The sequence below is a fragment of the Hippocampus zosterae genome, chromosome 20 (genome assembly GCF_025434085.1).
Source record: "Hippocampus zosterae strain Florida chromosome 20, ASM2543408v3, whole genome shotgun sequence".
NCBI classification, from domain to species: Eukaryota; Metazoa; Chordata; class Actinopteri; order Syngnathiformes; family Syngnathidae; genus Hippocampus; species Hippocampus zosterae.
Genome location: NC_067470.1, coordinates 7,575,562 through 7,590,691, shown reverse-complemented (window position 1 = coordinate 7,590,691; position 15,130 = coordinate 7,575,562). Strand labels below are relative to the sequence as shown.

Sequence of the window (15,130 nt, the reverse complement as noted above, 5' to 3'; positions counted from 1 at the left end):
CCCCGACACGTCTGCATTGCACCAAAGGGGATGCACGGTGCTGCGTTTTCTCCCAAGATTCTTTCCCGCCGCTAAATGACGGAAGAAGCGCCGGTCTGTGTCATTCCCAAGGCGACGCGCTTCGAGGACACAAGGCGGTGGCGTGGCGGTGCACATTTGTTTTTTTTTTTTTTTACAAATAAGCAAGCGCCTTCTGTTTGCTGCAACCCCCCACTCATGCACATATGTCAGAGGGATTTACATGCGGGGAAAAACGAGGGGGGAAGGGGGTTACGGTGACAGTACGAGGTGAATCAGCATTCTGCTCACGAGCCGAACTGCTGAGCTCAAATTCATGCAGAGCCCCCCCCCCCCCCCCCCCACAACTCCCAAAAAGGAGGATTTCTTTCAGTTCCTCCGGCGGGGGTATCACGTGTGACCTGCTTGTGTCTAATCCACAGCCAGGTTAAACGCGCTTGGTGGCTGTGTGTCAACATTATCGCAGGAGGGAGTGCTGAGCTACACTTGGGAGGCTAATGCTAATGCTACATGGTACAGTCACGGCATATGATTCACACTGTACCCGAGATTATTATGATTTTATTTTTTTTACAGAATATACGCAAAGTATAAAATAGCGTGAAGCAAGTATTCTTCGGAGAGGTTCCTTTTTCCTCAAGGCGATGTTATCTGACATTTCAAAGAGGCGAAAAGGTGCAAAGAAAGACTTTGGGGAAAGTGTGTTTCAGCAAGTGATGGTGGCTTGGACTTGAAAAACTCAAGTGGGAACACCGCTCCACGATCCGGTTAACAAATTTAGCGACGCGATTCAACATTGAGCAATTTCAGAAAAGAAGACAAGGCGCCAAGAACTTTTTGGATCACGGTGAAAAGGGAAATATCCGCCACATGTGCTACGATGAGGCTCGCGAACATTCTTCCTGTGAGTGCGTTGGAAGCTTTATGACACTTCTTCCCTCCCTTTCTTTCTTCCTTTTTTTCCCTCTACTGCGGTATTCACCGCCATTGGGCCGCTTTCATATGCAAATGGTCGGCGCGATTGTGCGGGCCAACAGACTGGAATGCTTCTCCAACAAAGGAGAAATGAAATGGAAGGAGGCACGAAATCCACAACGCTGGGCTGACGCGCACCTGAAGCCGAGTCCCTGAAGGACAAAATCCTTCACATTTTCATTCCTAACTTGCCCCCAAAGATGACCACAAGAACACAGGACAGTAATGGACATTAAAATCACTTTCACTCATTTGAATCTGGCATTCACAGAGCATTGAGGGGCCCACAGAGGAGGCGGTGGGGGCTGGGGTGCTTGGAGTGGTTTCCCACCGAGATGGGCGGGGTCCTCGTCAGGATGATGAGGTGACGTGCAAAGCACTAGCGAGTCGTCCCGCTGGCATTCTGAGTTTAGAGGTCGGCAGACAAAGAGGACTCACTTACACCCGTACGACCATCCCGCCCCTTTGGGGACCTGGAGCAGGTGCGCCAATTAGGGTCCCCCGGGGTTCGCCCACACCCCCCCCCCCCCCCCCCGCCTGGATGCTTCACATAATTGGTCTCTTCATCTATGAATTATTAATCCTTGTCACTCTTTGGAGTTTTTTTGACAGAAGTGAATTGATGTCAGCACCCATGTGGCATGGCAGCCCCCTCCGGTGTCATGTTTCAACTCATCCTCATGGGGGGGGGGGGGGGGGCCTCTCTCTAGCTCTGTGTAACTCCACTTTAGGTGTGAACGGGCAATTCTTTCAGACTGATCATGAGAAAACTTTTTTCACTGATCATGAGAAAACGTTTTTTTCAGTCTTTCAGTACAACTGCAAAAGAATCAGGCCTGAACGCTCACCTGATAACACGATAAGCTGTCCACTGCAGTAACCGCTGTCCCCGAAACGGTTCAATGAGTGCTATTCTCGCAGATGAGAATGCGAGCACCGGCACCTTTGAGCCAACGTGAGCCCGTCTGTATACATGCGACAGGTGCCACCGTCGTTAGCCTGCCTCGCCCTCTCCCGCCGGGTGTTTCCTCATAAGTATTTCACAAGACCTCCTCCACACAAAAGGGCCGTCTTCAGCACCTCAGACAGCAGTTGGCCGGCCACAACACAAGAAGCCTATCAGTTCCACGCAAACATCCATCCATCCATCCATTTTCTGAACCGCTTAATCCTCACTAGGGTCGCGGGTGGTGCTGGAGCCTATCCCAGCCGTCTTCGGGCAGTAGGCGGGGGACACCCTGGATCAGTTGCCAGCCAATCGCAGGGCACACAGAGACAAACAACCATCCACGCTCACATTCACACCTAGGGAAAATTTAGAGCGTCCAATCAGCCTACCATGCATGTTTTTTGGGATGTGGGAGGAAACCGGAGCACCCGGAGAAAACCCACGCAGGCCCGGGGAGAACATGCAAACTCCACACAGGGAGGTCGGAGCTGGAATCGAACCCGGTACCTCTGCACTGACGTGCTAACCACTGGACTACCAGGCCACCCTCCACGCAAACAATTTTGCCGAAATTGAATCGGGGCCGGCCGGAGAGCGGCGCGGCCGACGGAGCCTTTCTTTGCGGCTCACATCAAGCATTCGTGGTCTGGGAAAAAAAGAAAGGAAGGCTACAATGAGCTGCCTTGTATGAATGTCGAGTCAAAGGACCAAAAGAGCACAGAGGAAAGGACTTCGGAGCATGTACACACAGATGAGGCATACACTAGAGCACAAAGAGCACTGTATGAGACATCCTCATTCATGGCTTACAGTATCCATCCAATGTGGAAACTGGACAGATTTCAACCTTTTCACCCTTGGACAGTAAACCCCCCCCATATACAATATTCCTTTTTTTTCCAACACCGAGATGAAACTCAGGGACACTCTTCGGCATTCCGAATGGAGTCAAGCCAAAGATATTTCAGGAAATAACTTAACAAGGCACATTTTGTCAAATCCAATTGTGTCCAAAGCCTCCCCTTCAACCCCGTGCCCCGGAGACAGCGGCAGGCACGCAAGGGGGCTGCGAGCTAAGGGACACTCGGAGGTCAGCATGCCAGGCGCGCCGCAGTTTCCACTTCCACGCCGTGCGGCTCAATGAATGCCGTCTATTAATACCGCAGATATCAGAGGATGGCATTCCTGGAAACCCCCCGGGGACAGTGAGGCGAGCAAAAGCTACACATGGCTTGTTATACACGGATGCTACAGACCTGACTGTTCCAGGCACAGTAGAGATCACAGACCAGGCTCCAGTTGTTGTTAAGCATACAGTCCAGAATTTTCATACGAGACATCTTGCGTTCCTCTGAAGGAGCGGTACCCCCCACCCCACAACACCGGTCTTCAGCTTTGACTCACAAACAATGCCGTGACGGCGCCACTCCAGGCCACGCCGACAGACGGGAGGGTGCCAGGAGGCACGGGCAACGTTGGGGGGCATCTCCAGACCCATCTGTGAGCCCGGCGGGCACCCTGCCAGCTTCGGCTGTTTCACCGAGATGCACGTCAATTAATGTATGTTAATGATTTGATCACATATTCCAAAGCAACTTTTGTGGAAGAAAAAGGATTGTCCATTTGAAATGCGGGAGAGGCATCGCCATGGTTACAGAGAGCCCTGCACCGCCAGTCTGCATCTGCGGTGCGAGGGATGTACCTCCCAGGGGCTCGTCTCTGCAGTTGTGTCGCAGCGGTTCGCTCTGAAATGAGCGCGGCCGCAATGCAGGACTTCATCTCGGGTGGACTTTTAACCTCCTCTCTCCCGGAATCTCACACGTTTAGCTTGTCCTCATCCGCGCCACGTGCAGTAAAGCCGTGACGCAGTATTTTGATATACTGTAGCGGCAACTTACTATCCTTTTGTCGCTACGTCAGCAGGGCATGTAGGTTTTTGACTCGTGCTTTTCTTCGACACGCTTTTCCTTCCCACGGCGACGACAAGGAATACACTAGGCCGCCATCGTTGATCCAAAAAAAAGAATCACTTCATTTTCTTGAACACAATTTAAGGCTTTATCAAATGGATTGATAAAACTTCTACAATACACTTAAACGAAATACGAAATCAGTTCCCATAAAGTACGAAATAAGCAAAACACGAAGTACGAAATAACCAAACACGAAGTACGGTCAAAAAAAAGGTGTTGCCCCATGCCCTACTGTCTTCCTAATGATGTTTACATAAATCTAGCCTCTTAACAGACTAAAAACAGGACAACAAAACAAAGCCCAGATACTTCGATGTTCTTAATAAATTTGTTCTAATAAAATATCAAATACAAACCAAACGCCTTGCATCTATTACATTCTAATTATTCAAAAGGCTGCATTTATAATTTAACCAAATTTTCCTTATGGCTCTAACATATACTATACATACTATATACTACGTTGAAGCAGAAAGACTCGATAACACGCACTCAGACGCTTACTCGCAGGCCAGCCAAATCACCCACTTGGCCACGCCCCTTAAAGGGTACACATACAATGCAGGTGTCGTGATTTTTAGCTTGTTCAAACGTTCGCTCCTATCCGCCCCCCCCCCCCCTGCGAGACTCTTCTAAGAATGAAACAAGAATCTTTGACTGCCTAGAAGAGGCATGCCACAGCCCCCACTACTGGGAAAGTCACCTCCAGAACGTAAACCAAACATCAAGTGGCTTCCTCACTGCGGGATGTCGGAAGAAGATCCCGGAAACTCATTTCAGAACTACCGGGGGCCAGTAAACAGTTGTCCGGGATTGTTTACGTTCCTGTTGCCTCCCTTTGAGGCACTACAACACCCAGATGGTTGCGATTGAGGCATCGTCAGAAACGCTGATGCGAAGTGCTGCCACCAATTAGCAGCGCGGAGCTAGCCCGGGGGGCAGAGTTTAAGACGTTCATTCAATTGAATAGACATTCAGGGTTTTTTTTTTTTTTCTTAATCGCTGACATCAAAGGATTCCCTTACGAGTGGTGCCATCGGATCTTTTGCAACGCGTACATGTGATGTCATGGAGAAAAGATCGAGAACCTGAGACTTAGGTCTTTCTTCCGATTCCCAAGATAGCACCGTAGGGATAGCGAGAGTAGCACTGGTGGTCTTTTGTGAGCGCTATATCTCGCAGCGGTGAAAATGGAATGAGTGATCACACGGAATCTTGTTTGAGGTTTAAGAGGCTACACAGTTGAAAGACCAGACACGGGCAGCCTCAGGCTCCTCAACCCTTTAAACCAGGGGTGCCCATTAGGTAGATCCTGATCTACCAGTAGATCTAAGACAGGTCCCAAGTAGATCCGAGGAGTGTCAAGAAGAAAACAAACAAACAACCATTTGTGTGTCTTTGTACATGTTAGTAATATATTTTTTGTGTTAATATACACTGCACCCTGATCATCTTATCAGTCTCATTTTCACTATTTTTAAAAAATAAAATAAAGCAGGTAAAACGTAAATTTACGGTGGCGCGTGATTACCTCACCGGAAGTTGTTAGCTCTCAGCAGTTTGCAATTGCAGCTTGTGATCAGAGCTGTTGCGCTCTATCTTTTATTGTCATGATTCTCATTCAGAGTTTGCGTCTTGTAGAATTCACCGAGGGCACGAGCAAAGAATAGGAATCTAGGGAAGCACTTTAAAACGGTACGTGTGAGCTACGATAGTTAACAGGCTGAAAAAGTGCGTGGCATGCCTCTGTTTCAGGCTGTTTCTCATCATGGCGTGTGTGTGTCTGTGTGTGTGTGTTTGTGTTTGTGCGCATGTGCGCCGGTAAGGTAGATCCTGGGAGGTTAGTTGATCGAAAAGTAGATCTTCGATCCAAAAAGTTTGGGCACCCCTGCTAAACTAACCCTCTTCGGGTCGGCCAACAAGCGGCTCAACGTAACTCTTATTTGAGGACTTTCAGTTAGTAACGTCGGTCAGATCCAGCCGGCTGTTTTGAGATTGCCCGCGTTGGCTAAACAGTTTCAGGGGCAATCGGAAGAGCTTATCTGGGAATGACAGTCAAAACCACAGTTTCCGTTCGCTAGCGCAGGCTCGGCAATCTCCAAATGGAAAATGACAAAAAGGACCGCAATGTCGATGGAGCGCATTTATGAGTGTTGCACACAGCATGATTTGTAAAATGTACTTTACGGTACATTCTGAAGAATTTTAAGAATTTTGATCAACTTAACAATTATATTCAAGGAATGCTAATTATAATGAAAATCAGAAAATTGAAATACAAAAGAAGAAAGAATAACTCTATATATATACAAACCAAAAGGTGTAGAAATAGAATAGTATAGTATACACAAGGGTAAAAATATTTAATGATATGTAGTTTTTCATTTCTTCATTGTTTTGAAAAACGAACAATTCAGTTACATAATAAGGGGTAGGACTAGATAAGTTATTTATTTCTTCCTACTCCTTTGAGCATACAACTGTGATGATGTGTGTTTTTTTCTCTTTTAACTATTTCTAATTTTCCTTTTATAATTTTTGTTTGACCTTTGTCAACCTGTTATTGTGTGTACTATATACGCTCAATAAAACAAACAAACAAATGTGACCAACACAAAATTTGCCTGACCCTAAACTCAAACTAAATCCAACCCTTAGGACCAACTAACAATAACCCAAAACCCAAATTAAGTCTTACCCCTTTATTTCTCACTGCTTTACATAAATGATGTGCCCTCGGGGCCCAGCTCAACTGACTCAGCTCAACTCCCATGTCTGCACCAATCAGCATTAAGCCCTACAGAGATCCATGAAAACGCACAATGCCCAACACAACCCCCCCTACCCCCCGAGCACACACTCAATATAATCCAATCAAACGTGAATCATGGATCTCGTGTCTTTCTGTGCACAGGCACGGCACTCCGTCCCAAAACAACACGTGCACTCTGGCTTCAAATGGCCGAGGTGGTGGTTGCTGGAAAGCTGCAACAAGAGTTGAGTTTATTGTATCATGTTTTATTTTTATTTATTTATTTGTGCAGATAAGCACATAATGCCACAACTTCGCAAATCATCAATAAAATCATCCCTTCATCATCACGGTGCCCCCACTGCTAACTTAAGAGCGGTGACAGATTCCGGAAATTATGTGGTTTCCTGCCAGGACCTCCAAAGCTCACACGGTGTTAGCAGTTTAGGCTCGGTGCCGATAGCGGCTGGTGGCATAAAGCTGCACCTAAACGACAAACTCACACACGTGGTTAAATGTCACACTCGCATCAATAAGGTCATGCCGCCTGCCGGGTGGGGATGGGGGGGGGGGGGGGAGCTAAAGGGTGAAATATATGAATGGATTGGAGGCAGGATGAGCATAACTCGCTGCATGCTGCCAAAGATTGGAGGCAGCCCGTGTTGCCAAAGATGCCTTGGGCGTGTGGAAGAGATAGTCCCTCAGCCTCACTGAACATTAGACTGCATCTCTTCTGCCTGTCTGCCCAACATCTTGCAACACCGCACAACTTCGTGAAGGACCCCTGGAAATGTCCAAAAGGAGCCTAAAATGGCCCCCTGTGTCTTTTCTGGCATGGCATCTTGAGATTGTATTTATTTATGTATTTTGGGTCAACTTATGATAGACATGTCCAGCAAATTTCAAGTTGTTAAATAAAAGAGGCTTCTGGGTCTGGGACGGGTTTGTCATTTGAGGACACCTGGAAATGGCCAAAATGAGCTCAAAGTGTCTTTTCGGTGCATGTTTTTTTATGGGTCTCCTCATGATAGATATGGTTACCATATTTTACATTCGTAGGTAAAACTGGCTGCTCGAGGTGGAACAAGTCAGGCTTTCACCCCCAGTGGAAATGCCAAAAGATTACAATGAAGTGACTACAAAATGGTAGATTTCTTTTTTGTGGGTCTCCTCATGATCGACACATCAACCAAATCCTACCAGTGAAAGCCCTTCGAATGGCTCTTTATTTGGGCTCTTTTGGGCTACTAGCGTCGCTCCTCCACACGAGCACCAGATTTACAGTTGTCACAAATTGGATGACCCTGGGGGGGTCTTTTCGGTGCATGTTTTTTTTGTGGGTCTCCTCGTGAAATATATGGTTACCATATTTTACATTCGTGGGTAAAACTGGCTGCTCGAGGTGGGACAAGACAGGCTTTCTCCCCCAGTGGAAATGCCAAAAGATTGAAATGAAGTGACTACAAAATGGTAGATTTATTTTTTGTGGGTCTCCTCATGATCGGCACATCAACCAAATTTTTTATACTAAAAAATCCTACCAGTGAAAGCCCTCCAAATGGCTCTTTATTTGGGCTCATTTGGGCTACCAGCGTCGCTCCTCCACACGAGCACCAGATTTACAGTTGTCACAAATTGGATGACCCTGGGGGGGTCTTTTCGGTGCATGTTTTTTTTGTGGGTCTCCTCATGAAATATATGGTTACCATATTTTACATTCGTGGGTAAAACTGGCTGCTCGAGGTGGGACAAGACAGGCTTTCACCCCCAGTGGAAATGCCAAAAGATTGAAATGAAGTGACTACAAAATGGTAGATTTATTTTTTGTGGGTCTCCTCATGATCGGCACATCAACCAAATTTTTTATACTACCAAATCCTACCAGTGAAAGCCCTCCAAATGGCTCTTTATTTGGGCTCATTTGGGCTACCAGCGTCGCTCCTCCACACGAGCACCAGATTTACAGTTGTCACAAATTGGATGACCCTGGGGGGGTCTTTTCGGTGCATGTTTTTTTTTGTGGGTCTCCTCATGAAATATATGGTTACTATATTTTACATTCGTGGGTAAAACTGGCTGCTCGAGGTGGGACAAGACAGGCTTTCACCCCCAGTGGAAATGCCAAAAGATTGAAATGAAGTGACTACAAAATGGTAGATTTATTTTTTGTGGGTCTCCTCATGATCGGCACATCAACCAAATTTTTTATACTACCAAATCCTACCAGTGAAAGCCCTCCTAATGGCTCTTTATTTGGGCTCATTTGGGCTACCAGCGTCGCTCCTCCACACGAGCACCAGATTTACAGTTGTCACAAATTGGATGACCCTGGGGGGGTCTTTTCGGTGCATGTTTTTTTTGTGGGTCTCCTCGTGAAATATATGGTTACCATATTTTACATTCGTGGGTAAAACTGGCTGCTCGAGGTGGGACAAGACAGGCTTTCACCCCCAGTGGAAATGCCAAAAGATTGAAATGAAGTGACTACAAAATGGTAGATTTATTTTTTGTGGGTCTCCTCATGATCGGCACATCAACCAAATTTTTTATACTACCAAATCCTACCAGTGAAAGCCCTCCAAATGGCTCTTTATTTGGGCTCATTTGGGCTACCAGCGTCGCTCCTCCACACGAGCACCAGATTTACAGTTGTCACAAATTGGATGACCCTGGGGGGGTCTTTTCGGTTCATGTTTTTTTTGTGGGTCTCCTCATGAAATATATGGTTACCATATTTCACATTCGTGGGTAAAACTGGCTGCTCGAGGTGGGACAAGACAGGCTTTCACCCCCAGTGGAAATGCCAAAAGATTGAAATGAAGTGACTACAAAATGGTAGATTTATTTTTTGTGGGTCTCCTCATGATCGGCACATCAACCAAATTTTTTATACTACCAAATCCTACCAGTGAAAGCCCTCCTAATGGCTCTTTATTTGGGCTCATTTGGGCTACCAGCGTCGCTCCTCCACACGAGCACCAGATTTACCGTTGTCACAAATTGGATGACCTTTCGTGCGGACAGGCGGATTTCCCCTTTTCTCCTTTTCGGAGAAAAAGGCAACAATAGCTTGAAGATGCCAGATTCTGACCGTGCACGCCTTCTGCCAAGCTTCCATCTTTATCCAGGCTAAATATAGCACCATCAAAAGACGAGGCAGGAATAAAAGGAACAGAGAATGAGGTTATCAGGCTAGCTGAGCTAAAGTTAGACCAAAACACCAGAGCATAAATGCGATACATGATGGGAGTCAAGGCGAATCTCAATGTGACGCCCTTTGGTTGCCCGGCAACCATTTTGTGTGCACTACACTGGAGTTTGAGGGCAAAGTGTTACACTGGAGGAGGTCTCGTCATGGGTGATATCGTTGATGTGAATATTCAAATGTGTTGGACCACGTATAGAAACCTGCCGGAAAAGTGGTAAGGTAGGTGGAAGGGGTCAAACTATTTTAAAATGTTTTTTGACATGCTCTACCACATTTTTATTTTCACCTATTGCGAGTGGCTCTGGAACCTGCCCCCCAGCGACCAACGGGGGTTGACTGTATCCATGTAGGTGACCTTCATTAAAACAACAACCCTTGCTTTCTTCCAACCGCCACGAAATGTAAATAATAATCCGCTGACGAGGGTCAAGCGAGCGCCGGGTGAGAGAGTCCAAAACAGACGTGGCACACGCGGGGTGTTTTTCTCAGCATGACGGGGGGCAGCTGTGTTTTCACGGCTTGGGCGGCGGTCTGTGTGTGTATAAATGCAAAAGTAGGGAGGCTGGGTGTGGGTGTGCGCGGGGGGGCTTAGAGATGACGCCCTTTCCTCATTAATGAGGCGAGATGGGAAGCAGAGGGAGGGGCGCTTTATCCCGCTTGGGATGTGTTATTAAGGAAGGGGTGGGGGTCACTCAGTGAACCTTGAAAGTTTGAGCGTGACGGCGTAAACAACCAGATGATGTCACGCCATTGCCGGTAGATCGCCGCACTTGGCTGGTGACATCCCCAGTAAAAAAAATACCACATTATATTTTGCAGCGTTATAGAGGAAGAGGCAGAGAATGTTCCCAATAAAAATTGTGTAACCGCGGTAGTTGATTTCACTCACATTTAAGCAACGCAAACTCCTGCCCTGGCATGAATACCGAGAGCGCTGTCAGTATTTTAACAAAGCTGAATGATGATCCTTAATGAAGGTTCCAGCTTGTCGCCAGGCAGAAGTGCCGCCAAAGGAAATATTAGATTTGTGTCTGTGGTGCACTTAAGAGAGAGAAAGCTCATATTCTGACTCTCGTTTGCTGTCCACGCTGAACGTTATTGATGTAAAACGGCTCCCTCGCTACTTATTAAGCTCCATTTTATTGACAATCATCAACCAAACCCATGTGAGGCACCAAATGCATACATGAGTTTCTCCGGCTAAAAATGACACCCAGTCACTCACCATTCATTATTGACATCATCGCGGTTATCCGGTTAACAGCCGGCTAACTCCACTGTGACTTGCCGACTCCCATGTCACTCACCAGACCAGGCTTTTGAACCCACATCCACACACTCAGACACACAGATACCACAGTGTAGAAAATGAAATATGTATGGCGACCTCAAGTGAACAAAAAACAACAACTGCACAGCACATGAATATTAGTTATTGTTTTATGTCGTCGCTGTCCTGTGAAAAACACAAATGTCCATTTGTGTCCGAAATGGGGACACCACATTCATGTAAAAATGTTAAAAATGACCAAAAATTTGACATGCGTGTTTTTCACTGGAGAGCTGGTATTGTTGCTTCATAATTTAAACTCAATTTGCCGGCAAATACTTAGCAATTATAAAAATATTTGATAAATTCAACCGGGCTGAAAACTACCCACAGGAAGGCCGGGGTCTGGATTCAAACCCCCCCCCCCCCCAACACAAAACTGCGAGGCAGATACGCGTTCGATTCGATCAAAAACTTGATTGAAACAATGTCACTTGCTTCTTTTTTATTGACGTGGACTGAGATTTTGTTCTAAAGCCATATCGCCCAGTCCTACTAAGAGGATTACGGCGCACACAAACACACAAACACACACACACACTTGATTCCATTTTCTGATGATAATCCAAAACATGGCAGCACCACTGGTCTGTCATGACATGCACTTGGTCCAAGCGGCAGCGTGATGATGATTGCAGTGATGTAAGCGCAGAAACTTTTCCCAAAAAAGAAAGATTAGGGGCGGGAACATAAATGTCTCTTTGTGCGGCTCTTTTTTTGCTCTTAAACAGTTGTCATGGAGGGGAAGGTCTGAACCCGGTCAACCCGGACACACAGGCCGCATCACACGCTGGTGAGCTATGCGCGTGGACATTTCCCCTGGAATGAGAATGCTGGGATTGTGTGTGTGTTTGTGTGTGCACCCGCGCGCATGTTTGGAGGGGCAGGAGGGAAAAATGTGAGCGCAGTGTGATTAGGCCCACATGGATGACACTTAAGCAACGAGAAATCAACAACTTGCGCCACATTGCAAAAAAATAACTCAGTCTCTCTCACTACTTGAGTGACCTACCTCACGCGGTGCATCTCGGAGTCGATGCATCATGATCACGTCAAAACACTCAAGTCCATGGGGGGCTGCATGGAGCTCAGGTGGGTGATGGCAGGGGGGAAAAAAACAGAAAAAGAAAAAAAAAAGTTCTAATCCACACCCGCCTCCTTCCTCATGTCCAGTCGAGGTGGGAATCTGAACGGGAATAATGCACATTTGATTTTAATGGAATTCCATACAAAAATATGAAGGTATTGCACCACTGATTAACCCTGTCATAAATATATCAGTTTAGCATTACGTCCATTATGGTTGTCAGTGTAAAAGCGCAATGCCATCCTACTGAGAGACGTTTTGCTCAGGTGATGGTGACCTCACTTTAACGTTTAAAAGGAGAAAAATATTCGGAACAGCTGGCGGTGGGATCCGGGGCAACGTGAAACCACAAATTCTGTGATGCACTCGTGTATAGGTCGCAGGTGTACCGAGTGTTATAAACAATGTGAATCATTGAGTGATGAGATAGTTTTCATGTACAAATATTTGCAGACCGCATTAGCATGAAAGTCATCTGTTTTGATGTCACCTGTCATTGAGTTTGAAATGCGTGACTGAGTATATAAACACAGCAGACACACACACACACACACACACACATACACCGAGGAGTGACATTTACGTCACAGTTAACCTTGCACAGTGTTGCTTTGTAGTGATGCTGATATGTTTGACATTTTTTTCAAAGGGTAAAAACGGATGACGTTTCTCCTCGATATTAGGTGCACGTGAAGTCGACGACTCGTCGTGTTGATGTGCTCCTGCCACAAGCCGAATAAAAACATTGTCTTGACATTTTCAAATATTCAAAGAGTAGTGTTTTAAGAATTAAAATACACACACATGACGACAAGTTGTGCGGGTGTTCGCGAGCCTACCTGTTATTAATCCAGAGAACAACGGCCAGGCGACGGGCAGAGCCTTTGATCCATGTTAGGTCGATGGGGGCTCCGGAGAGGAGAGCGGGAGGCTGCGAGGCGCTCAGCCCGCCAGTGGAGCTCCTCCGGCGACCGCGGCCCGCTGGAGCCGCTCGGTACCTGCTCGGCTGGAGAAAAAGCGGCGGGAAGAGCAGCGAGAGACGCCCCTCGGCGGGCACTCATTCCTCACGGCGACGGGGCGACAATGTAACCTCCAGTGTTCATTCATCTCCACCGCGACCGAACATTAAAAACAGAAAAAGACAAAAAAATATGGAGAGAAGTGCGTACTCCTGCGAGTTTCCAGTTGGCGGCGCGACCATCTGTGCGGAGACGGACAACTGGCTTGATGAAGCCCCGCCTTTTCGCCCGCCCCTCACTTGATGGCGGCCAATCGGATGGCCATTTTAATTTTGGAATTTTTTTTCCGACAAACCAATCGGACGCAGTGTTACATAACAGTTGCTATAAAGCGCAGAAGACAGCACATTAACCCATGGCAACATGGGCATCTACGGACTTTGATGCGGACTAACTTTGATACCATTTTGTGGAATCTGTCGTCAAGTTTAATTTATATACAGTATTCCTTCATCACAAAAAGTCTCAAAGGGCTTTGCATGTCTACAGTTGACAAATATTAACAACGTCCCCTGATCTGACCAAGGAGAGGGGGAAACAAGATGAGGTATGCATGAGGGGAATTAAAGCTTTAAAAAAATCTTCCATTTACAAAACTGCCCGCTATCTACAAGCTGCAAATTCAGGGGACCAAAAAAATAGCCGTTGGCATAAGTGAGCATCACATCTTACTCTGAAAACAAAATTAATTTTAATCATACTTATACCTGTCAAAAGAATAATCAGAGAAAGTAATAATTTTGCAGAGGTCCCTTCATCCCCCCCCCAAAAAAGATGTAAATGCTTTTGACTTTCCCCCAATAAAGTAACAAACACAGCATTTGAGTGCTCTTCACTGCATTCAAAGGAGAGCAAATCGAATCAGGCCCCCCCTTGCCCGCCTCCATGTTGTCCATCAAACAATGGGACATGTTTGCCCAGCCATTAGCAAGTGCAATAGCAGAGTTTTTAACTTTATTATGATGACATGTAGGGCACAGCGGCCGCATGGGAATCCGGGGAGCCTAAAAGAAAAAAGGGTAGTGGTGGAGGTGGAGGTGGGTGTGGTGATGGTGATCGAAGTGGTGCTGCACACAGCTGATGCAGACAAAAACAAAGGCTGACAGTGTTCTGTTTGCAGGCTCCTCAGCTAGCACAATAGACGGCGGGACAATAGGACCTCCTTTGACCCACACTACTCCAGGATAACACCTCCCCTCCACCCAGTTTCAGGGGGGCTAGATCGCTATTGTCTAAAAAAAAAAAGACCCAATTTTTCTACAATGGACAACTTAAAGCCATGTGAGCAACAAGTGATGCTAAACACAGCAAAAGTGCCCAAAATAGGTTGGCCGGCATGCCAATCATTAGCCCATGCTATGAAAGATCATTATGTATGTTGTGGAAAAATATCCACTTTCATTTAATTGGGGGGTAAATGATTATTATTGATTTTTAAGGCGGATAGATGGGCCAGGTTATTCATAGCATTGTGTTACTAGATTTCATCCTTTGTAAATATATTCCTACTTAAGTACTACTTTCCTTTTTAGAGGAGACTTACAATGAATTTTGGCTTGACTTGACATTGCACGAGACAAATGAAAGATGGCGTAAGAAGACGAGGGTCACAGCCCACTTCAAGTTGCTGTGTTGCCCGAGTGCATCTGCAGTCCAGTTTGCCGACTGGAACCGACCCAACAGCACCAGCGGTAGCAGCGCTGGCTGTCGGATCCATCGAGTCCATCGCTGGAACGCAGTCAATGCTGGAGGGGATGTACTTTCTATTTGTGTCACAACACACTCGAGCCAAACTGTATTTAGAGCGAAGAGGAGCGCA

At 46.5% G+C, this 15,130-nt stretch overlaps 1 protein-coding gene across 1 annotated transcript in view; it reads right to left on the bottom strand.

The window, feature by feature from the left end:
- LOC127593190 (rho GTPase-activating protein 21-like) overlaps positions 1-13,537 on the bottom strand; it is a 48,668-nt gene extending 35,131 nt beyond the window's left edge. The window contains exons 1-2 of the mRNA XM_052054460.1: positions 13,132-13,537; positions 12,218-12,391 (exon numbers count right to left, since the gene is read on the bottom strand). Coding sequence (XP_051910420.1) covers positions 12,218-12,250 — 33 coding nt within the window. The 5' untranslated portion in view covers positions 12,251-12,391; positions 13,132-13,537. The remainder of the gene's footprint in view (positions 1-12,217; positions 12,392-13,131) is intronic.
- Between the last annotated feature and the right edge of the window lie 1,593 nt (positions 13,538-15,130).